Genomic DNA, 9,263 nt, shown 5'->3' with positions numbered 1-9,263 from the left:
CCCCTCAGTTTAAAAACTTCCAGTCCAGGCGCAGTGGCTCATGCCTATAATCCCAGCACTTTAGGAGGCCGAGGTAGGCAGATCACCTGAGGTCAGGAGTTCCAGACCAGCCTGGCTGACATGGTGAAACCTGTCTCTATCAAAAATACAAAAATTAGTCAGGCATGGTGGTAGGCACCTGTAATCCCAGCTACCAGGGAGGCTGAGGCAGGAGAATCACTTGAACCCAGGAGGTGGAGGTTGTAGTGAGCTGAGATCATGCCACTGCACTCCAGCCTGGCTGACAGGGTGAGACTCTGTCTAAAAAAAAAAAAAAAAAAAAAAAAAAAAAAAAAAAAAAAAAAAAAAAAAATCTTGAGAAAACAGCTATAGAAGAGTTAATTTTCATGAATGTTTATGATAATCGTGTTATAAAATATGACTTTTTATACCATTTGAACAGGAGCATACTCATAGCTATGTGAAAATATCTCGGCCTTTTTTAATGAAGAGATTAGAGAATATTGTGAGCAAAGCATCTTCTGGTGGGCAGAGCAATCCAAGTTCTTCAACTCCAGGTAATCCCATGCCCACAATCTTTTTGGCCTGGGTCCTACTGGCAGGGCACATTGCTACATTTAAACTTTATTTTCAGAGCCACTTTGACCTGTATCTGTTTAAGGAAATTTATATTTCCATCGGGACTGATTAATTTGTTAGACTCTGTAGCTTTATGTAAAAATGGGAGAAGTTAAGAAGAGTAGAGGGTTGGGAAAGTATTTTATAATATGAGAAGTTGCCTCAGATATCAGATGGCTGGCATCCACCTTATACAAATGGCCTGTTATTTGCCATCCACATAATCACACTTAAACCATTGTGAGGAGCTTTGTCGCTCTGTCTCCATAGCCTCCTCCAAACTCCCATAAGAAGCCTGTCCTCTCTGCGAGACACATAGTGATCCAGGTGGTTTGCCAGGGCCTGGACTCATGGCCTACAAACCCCTGTTAGCAGTCATCTGATTTCAATCATTCGTGCATCCACACATCACACTGCTCTTCATCTTTCAGCACACACACACACATCACTATCCCTGCATGTTCAAGTATAATTACCATAATCTTGACTATCTAGTTTTTAAATTAGAAATTGGTTAAAAAAAAAAAAAGAACTTCAGTAAAACCAGGACATTATGGTTCACACAATGTATTAAGGAGTCACCGCTGCATTGTTTGAGAAACAGTTCCATACATAGCTAGGGATGATAACACGCACATGCCCCAAATATCCCCTATTTATACCTGAATGGCAAAACTAGTGAATGTTTTCCAAAACATGCATGCAATGTTTTTCTCTAGACTTACTATTTCATGTATTATAATATAGTTTTTGGTTATATAACATATGCAGTCCATACATATAGAAAGTGCATCATAAATGGTTTTTGAATCAAGGAATGAAATTATGTAAAATTACAAACTTTCCTCTTGAGAAAAATTTAATATATTGAAACTCTGCACCACACTGTTAAATAACCAAAGAGCTTCAGCTCATATTCATTTGCCTGCTAACACAGCATAGTAATTACAGCTTAATCTATTTCAGTCCCTGGTGCAGCCCAGCTCAGCAGCAGACTTTGCAAGGCCTTATATTCTTTTCAAGCCAGGCAAGATGATGAGTTGAATTTGGAAAAGGGTAAGAATCATTCTCAAATATTTTAATTGCCTTCCCATATTGAGATTCTTAGCATGAATAAAACCCTTAGTGTGGCAGCCTTAAGAGTTACTACCATGTCAAATCAGTTCACCCTTCTTGAAAGATAAGCACATCTAAAACAAAAGCTTGCATAATGATAATAGCTAACACTTATTCTGTTTTCTATGTGCCAGACATTGTTGCAGGCATATTGTCCAATTTAATATTAATGAAACCCTTGGAGGGTTTTATTGGTTATTCCCATTTCATAGCAGAGGAGACTGACACACAGAAAGGTTAGGTGCTTTGGCTAATGCCACAGGCTATGGCAGCGCAGGATTTGAACTTGGAAACACAGCTATACTCCTAATCACAATGCACACTGGGGTAGAATGTCAGTAATGGAAAGTGATTAGAGGTGTACCCCACCTTTTTATTTTCTAGAAGCTAGACCTGCAGGAATGTGAAGTGACTTCCTCTCTCAACTTAGTGAAAGTGCAAATTCTAGAACCTGGGTCAGCTGACTCCCAGCTTAGTGCTGGTCTCACTTACTTCTCAGAAAAGGTTTTTATGTCCAGTCTAAAGAATAAGACCCCCTTCTTTGTGTCACAGTTTTACTTAACATGGAAAGGTGTTATATAGTGGCTTTATAATATAAACCACAACATTATTAAAGAAAAAAGTCTCCAGCCTCAACCTTCATTATGTGTCCAGTTAGAAATCACGTTTGGATGTTAGTGCTAAGACAGAGATCTGGAAACGGAAGGGTTAGTGAGAAAGAGTAATGTTGTGGGGGAAAGTATATTATCCAAAACAAGGACATGGCTCCCAGAGCCAGTGGAAAATCAAGATATATTTTGTAGCCAAACAACAGGGACACCGCACATTTGCTATTTATTGGGTGTTTCCTTTGCAGCATTTGCCAGTCATCTCTCCCCAGGCAATTACTTTTCTTCCTATGTGAATAAAAGACATACTTCCCAGATGCCACCTAGAACCCATGGATGCTGCATTTGAGTTACATCATTCACAATAAATTGATTATCTTGTTTTCAGTTCTCTGCTGGTTGCAAAGCCTGCTCACACTTTATATTCTAAGTAGTTTCTTTCAATGAAACATGACATTGGAGGCTTAGGGAAGCTGGCAATACAATTTGAAATCATTTGTTGGAATTCTTGTTAATAGATTATGTCAATTTACTGACCTGAGAGAACCCATTAAAGGCAGAACTTAGAGACTGAGAATGATCTCCTTTAAGAATAGTGATTTATGACTAAGAAAAGACAGAAAAGGAGTTAATAGTCTCCTTTGTCTTAGAAAGAGAATTGCTGAGTAAGAGTGAAGGGAAGACTGAAAATCACCTCAGAATGACACAAAAGAAAAGAAGCTCTTGGATCCTGAAGGGGCAGATCTTTCTACTTTAATGACAATAGCCATGTTTCTTGTCCAATTTGCTATGGAATTCTCTTTATTTGAATCATTGCTTTAAAAAATATTGTCTCCAAATTGATGTTGTATTAAAGTTGGCTAAGTTGTTGAACGGGGAGTTACATTTCTATGCAAAGTTGTGAGTTAAGCTTTTGGACTGTGAAATCAGGTATAATGCAGAGGCACTGTCTTGCTCTTAGGAAAACACTGTTGGTGAGACATACTTATAGCAGCCAACATGCCAAAGTATCATAAACACCAGCATGTGAAACCCTCCAAGTATGGACACCAAGAGAGTTTGGTGACAATCCATCAGCTACATAGAAAGTGAGCCAGGCAGCATAAGGACATATGACTCAAGGTGATTTTTTTTTTTTTTTTTTGAGACAGGGTCTCGCTGTGTCACCCAGGCTGCAGTACAGTGGTGTGATCTTGGCTCACTGCAACTTCCACTTCCCAGGTTCAAGTGGTTCTCCTGCCTCAGCCTCCTGGGTAGCTGGGACTACAGGCGTGTGCCACCACACCCAGCTAATTTTTGTATTTTTAGTAGAGACGGGGTTTCACCATGTTGGTCAGGCTGGTCTCGAACTCCTGACCTTGTGATCTGCCCGCCTTGCCCTCCAAAGTGCTGGGATTACAGGCGTGAGCCACCACACCCAGCCAATCCTGTTTTTAAGCAGTTGTGTTATCTCAGTTGTTCATTATCTTACTCTTTTTAGTATCCTCTGGATTATGCCTGCTTTATACACAGGTGTTTGATACATTTGGCTTCATCTGAATCAAGTGCAGAAAATGACACTACCAAGTAACTCCTTGAAGCGGAACCTCCTTAAAACTCTTATCAATCGGGCCGAGGCATGTGTTCACATTGCAGAGACCCATTTGTCTTAACTGTGTATTTTCACAGGTGACATTGTGATTATACATGAGAAAAAAGAAGAAGGATGGTGGTTTGGATCTTTGAATGGGAAAAAAGGCCATTTTCCTGCTGCTTATGTGGAGGAGTTACCTTCAAATGCTGGCAACACAGCTACAAAGGCATAAAACAAGACTCTGAACATACTACCTTCACACTCTGTAACCAACAATACAGTGTGGTTCAAATAAGAATAAAGTGCTATTATCTGTACAGGTTTTTCTTTTGAAATGGATGGAGTTTTACCTGCATGTCACAGCACTTTGCATTCATGATTATTAGCTTGAAACAGTCAGATAAAACATGGATGGGTAGAGACAGACAAGGAAGAGGTTCCTTGGTTCCTAGAGTTTCCGAATTCTAGGAGACCCTAGAGATGATCCAGTATAACCCCTGGTGTCACAGAAAGAGACTGAGTCCAAGGTGGGTTCAGCTGCTTGCCTGAAGTCACAGAGTTATCTGGTAGACAACAGCGGTGAGGACTTAGATGTCTTTTTCCTCTGGATTTGGGTGGCAACAGAGCACAGCAGGCCTACAATGGGGTCAAGGAGAGCCTGGGAAATGAGGAATACAGATCAATTCCAAGCAGAGAGACAGGCAATCAAAACACCAATGAGATCAACCCAAATTAGGGGATGGTAGGATAAAAGATCCAAAGAAAGGGTGGTAGACAAAGGTCCAGCTCCCAGGCTGAGGGCCTCCGGGCAGAATGCAGTTTCATCCTAAGCCAATGATCTTCTGAGGCAGTTGCTTCATATATACCCCCTGCCCACCACCAGAGCTGCTCTTAGAGTGAGGTCAAGTGTGAGCCAGAGATGGCTAGAGATATGAGAACAAGAGCAAATTGGACAGGAAAGGACTAGGAGGGAGATAGTGCCACAAATTTCATGCCTTCTTGCCCATTTGGAAACCTCATTTACCAATTCAGAAATAAGGAATTCTGTACTTCCCAACTAAGTCATTATGGACGGAATATCCTAAGCAGCTTCCTAATGGAAGGACTTTAAATGATAGTGGATTTCTAGTTTGAATGGAAAGTTCAGGAAACCAATCTTCACTATCAAAATGGAATATTTAGGGTGAAGAAAATTTATGGTACTTCCTCAAATGACCTATCATGGACAAAGGTTGGGAATGAGAGAGGCTAGGCCCCGAAACTACTTCCAAGGGGAACAGTTTAGAGTGAAGAGAAATGCTACAGCAGCTTCTTTCAGAAAATGACCTAAGTTGGCCTGGAGATCACACACTCCATTGATTGGAAGGTCATGGTCTTCATGAAACTGCTGGGTATGTTTTTACTCTTGTGCCAAATAGGCTGTCCTTTAGAGCTTCAATACAGGCATTAAAGGAGTAATTAAAATCCATCCCATTACTCTCCTGCCCCTGACTTCTTTTTTAAAAAAATTCATCAAATTTTATACTTTCAAGATGAAATTTTTCAAACTGAGGACTATATTTTGCAAGCCTGTACCATTACACTCCTATAGCGGAATATAAGTAACACAATAGATATTTAGATACAGATATTAGAGCTGAAGGAGCTCAAGTAAAATTTGTTATGTGAGACGTAACTTACAGCCCAGAACAGCTCAGAAGTTTTAATGCCATCCTTAATGGTGTCTTAATGAAGGCTTTCTGCAACTAGAAAGTTGGCTGGATAATAGGCCATTAGACCATGAACAGAAATTTTAAATTTATATTTCCTTTTCATCTTACTTCTTTCCATTAAGCCTTGATGGATAAAAAATTATGTAGCAATTGACTGCAGCCTACACCAGACGATTTTCTGTGGAGAAAATCATCATAATGGTAGTTGGACCCTAAAACTCTTTGAAAGTAATTTTCAAAGAAAGACATCTTTTTTTCTTCAGAAATCAGTTGTGTTTTATGAAAACATAAATGGTTCCCCTGTTTTGGAATGTTGCTGCAAATTATTTTTGCATCTGACATATAACTTTTAAGCTTCAAAGAAATACTATAAACTAGATGAAATACAAATATAATTGGATATAGCAGACTTGTTGAGTATCTTTTTAGTAGGGCAAGAACTTTCTGATTAGATAGATGGGGATGATACTCCAGAAAGATTTAGTGCATATTGTGGTGAACATTAATTATGGGCTGAAGTCTCCTATATAGAATAACTTTAATGTTAGTGCTTTAAAACTATTAAATGGACTTTCATAATTATACTCCACTAAGTTTTGTATGTCAGGAAGTTTTTAGTACCATTGACAACCTTAAATATAGGCCGCAGAGGCCAATATTGAGCACAATGATGTTACTCTATTTTTTCTCCTTTCTAGTAGAGGAAAAGCTGACATATCCATCATGCTATCAACCAGAAAGATTTACTAATTTCATTTTTCTGCATTTTCACTTACCCATAATAATTAATATGCTTAATGACAAGGCATTTTAATCACTTAAAGTGCCTTATGATTCATCAAAATATAATATTCCGTTTGGGGTAAATGTTATTGTATAGTATTATAAAACTTTAACTGATCAGTAATTTGAACACAGTTTAATTTTGTTCTCCCCCAAGATAAAACCCATCCCCTCCCAAAGCCTTAACGGCCTTGAGGGGTAATCAGCCTGGCTGGGAGAAAGAGAAGTGGGTTAGATCAAATAGCGGCACACCCTAGTGTCCTCTGCAATCTCATACAGGAAGATGGGCTTGGGGTTGCGGGGCATGAAAAGGTGGGACTCAGACTTGGATCAGAGAGTGAGGACACAGCAGAGACGAGCAGAAACCTTTTGCAGAGAGAATGCAGCTACCTAGATAGAGCTGAAGATGATGGATGAGGGGAATGTCAAAGGTCCCAGGATGCTGTGATCCAGCATGGAGGATCTGGATCCCTGGACTTTCTGCTGAGCAGCAATGGAGACAGGAGTGAGAAAACCAGTGAGCTAGAGAATCCAGGTTGTGTTTATACAAATAGGAGGTCAGTTCTGGGAAAGTGAGGGGAAGTATGGGTGCCTGAGATCAGGGAAATCCTGCTGAAGGGGCAGAGCCCTAGGGATACTAACTGGGTCAGGGGGTCAGAGGAATAGGAGGAAAGCAGCTTTGCTCTGAGGTTGGAGTAAATGGACCTACAGAGAATTAGGGTGAAAACCTCTTTCTCAAAGGAACTATGGAACTGGAGAAGCAGACCTAGGAGGGGAAGCAAACTGAACTGGTTGGAGACAAACTTTGGTTTTAAAGCTCAGGACTAACAGAGGGCTCTAGGTCAACAAAGGGAATCATATCAAGGAGCACCTAGAAGCATGCCAGGTACATAGGGAAACTGAGCTTTCCTCACATGGGGCAAATGGGAATTGCTTTCTTCAGTGATTCTTCCAGTGTGGTGCCTGGACCAGCATACTCCTCACACCAGAAGTAGTCTTGGCCGGGCATGGTGGCTCACGCCTGTAATCCCACCACTTTGGGAGGGCAAGGTGGGTGGATCACTTGAGGTTAGTAGTTCAAGACCAGCCTGGGCAACGTGGCAAAAACCTATCCCTACTAAAAATACAAAATTAGCCAGGTGTGGTGGTGCATGCCTGTAGTCCCAGCTACTCAGGAGGCTGAAGCACAAGAATGCCTTGAACCCGGAAGGCAGAGGTTGCAGTTAGCTGGGATTGCACCACTGCACTCTAGCCTGGGTGACAGCAAGACTCCATCTCAAAAAAAAAAAAATTATCTTTGAACTGGATTTTGAAGGATGAATAGAAGTTACCATGTGGAGAGGTTAAGAAACAAAAGATTTGTCATTTAAATACTAGGTCTAAAGACAATGAGTCCACTTTCTCAAAAGAGCCCCCCGTCTCTATTCTTGTAAGGAAGAGAGAGCAGTAAATAAATGCAAGACACCATGATAAATGCTGTAACAGGAGTATGACAAGAGGTAATGAGGACATTTAGGAGTGAGAGGTTTCAATCAGGATTGAGGCGATCAGGGAAAGTCCGGGCTGCCTGGGAGTTAAGCAAGTGAGACGGGTTGGGTGAGTGCTATAGGCAGATGAGGAAGAGGCACTGCACCTAAGCACTGGAAAGTACACGTTTCTAACAACTGACCAGGCACCAGTCCACAAAGTATCTGGAAATTATCTGACCATAATATAATGTAGAAATCATTAGGAAAATGGTAACTGAAAAAAACCTTGTGCATTTGGAGAACGTGTATGTGTGACCACATCCATATATGCACATGCATGTATGCACATACACATATACTTCTAAATAATCCATGGTCCAAGAAGAAATCTTAATGGAAACTAGAAAATGTTAGAAATAAAAAATGAAAAAGATACTATTTATCAAAATCTATAGTTTCGAGAAAGCAGCTATAAAAACGTCCTACAAGGAAAGGAGAAATGCTAAAATTAATAAACGAAGCATCCTAATTATGTTTATCAAAATAACAGCAGAATCGACCCAAAGTAAAAACACCGAAGAAGAAGAGGAGGAGGAGGAGGAGGAGGAGAAATGGGCTGGGCACGGTGGCTCAGGCCTATAATCCCAGCACTTTGGGAGATGGAGGCGGGTAGATCAGGAGGTCAGAAGTTCGAGACCAGCCTGAGCAACATGGTGAAACCTCGTCTCTACTAAAAATACTAAAATTAGCCAGGCATGGTGGCACGTGCCTGTAATCCCAGCTACTCAGGAGGCTGAGGCAGAAGAATCGCTTGAACCTGGGAAGCAGAGTTTGCAGTGAGCTGAGATCGCGCCACTGCATTCCAGCCTGGGCAACAGAGCGAGACTCTGTCTCAAAAAAAAAAAAGAAAAGAAAAAGGAAGAAAGAAAGGAAAGAGAGAGAGAAAGAGAAAGAAAGGAGAGATGAAACAAAATAGAAGAGTATGAACAAGGCTATCCATTGGTTCTTTGAAAGGATTAATAAAATGAGCAAATCTTGGTGAGAATGAAAAAAGGTATGAATAAACATTATAAGAAAAAAGTAGGCTGGGTGCGGTGGCTCATGCCTGTGATTTCAGCACTTTGAGAGGCCAAGGCTGGCAGATCACTGGAGCCCAGGAGTTCGAGACCAGCCTTGGCAACACAGGGAGACCCTGCCTCTAAAAATAAATAAATAAATAAATAAATAAATAAATAAATAAATAAATAAATACATAAAAAATTTAAGTAGATGCTATAGATGTAGCAGTTATCTAAAAGATAAAATTATATACTATGAATCTTGACACTAATTAATTTGAAAGCCAAGAAAAAGACAAATTTCTCAAAAAATATGAATGATCAAA

At 40.3% G+C, this 9,263-nt stretch overlaps 2 protein-coding genes across 6 annotated transcripts in view; one reads left to right on the top strand and one right to left on the bottom strand.

The window, feature by feature from the left end:
• Positions 1 to 4,232, top strand: part of NOSTRIN (nitric oxide synthase trafficking) — a 67,198-nt gene extending 62,966 nt beyond the window's left edge. For 3 of the 4 annotated variants that reach the window (XM_017854496.1, XM_017854495.1, XM_017854498.1), the window contains 3 exons: positions 443 to 557; positions 1,585 to 1,674; positions 4,011 to 4,232. In XM_017854496.1, coding sequence (XP_017709985.1) covers positions 443 to 557; positions 1,585 to 1,674; positions 4,011 to 4,147 — 342 coding nt within the window. In that variant the 3' untranslated portion in view covers positions 4,148 to 4,232. The remainder of the gene's footprint in view (positions 1 to 442; positions 558 to 1,584; positions 1,675 to 4,010) is intronic. The other variant, XM_017854497.1, reaches the window with a different exon arrangement.
• Positions 1 to 9,263, bottom strand: part of SPC25 (SPC25 component of NDC80 kinetochore complex) — a 44,711-nt gene that overhangs the window by 9,862 nt on the left and 25,586 nt on the right. The window contains exon 8 of one of the 2 annotated variants that reach the window (XM_017854499.1): positions 4,529 to 4,573. The exons of the other annotated variant lie outside the window; for it this stretch is intronic. The gene's annotated coding sequence lies outside the window, so the exon portion shown is untranslated. Of the gene's footprint in view, positions 1 to 4,528; positions 4,574 to 9,263 lie in introns of those variants that run through there. 2 annotated transcript variants of the gene reach the window in all.

This window comes from Rhinopithecus bieti, unplaced genomic scaffold (assembly GCF_001698545.2).
Source record: "Rhinopithecus bieti isolate Rb0 unplaced genomic scaffold, ASM169854v2 scaffold_37314, whole genome shotgun sequence".
NCBI lineage: Eukaryota > Metazoa > Chordata > Mammalia > Primates > Cercopithecidae > Rhinopithecus > Rhinopithecus bieti.
Note: the sequence above shows the minus strand (reverse complement) of the source record. Positions and strands in the feature narration are given on the sequence as shown.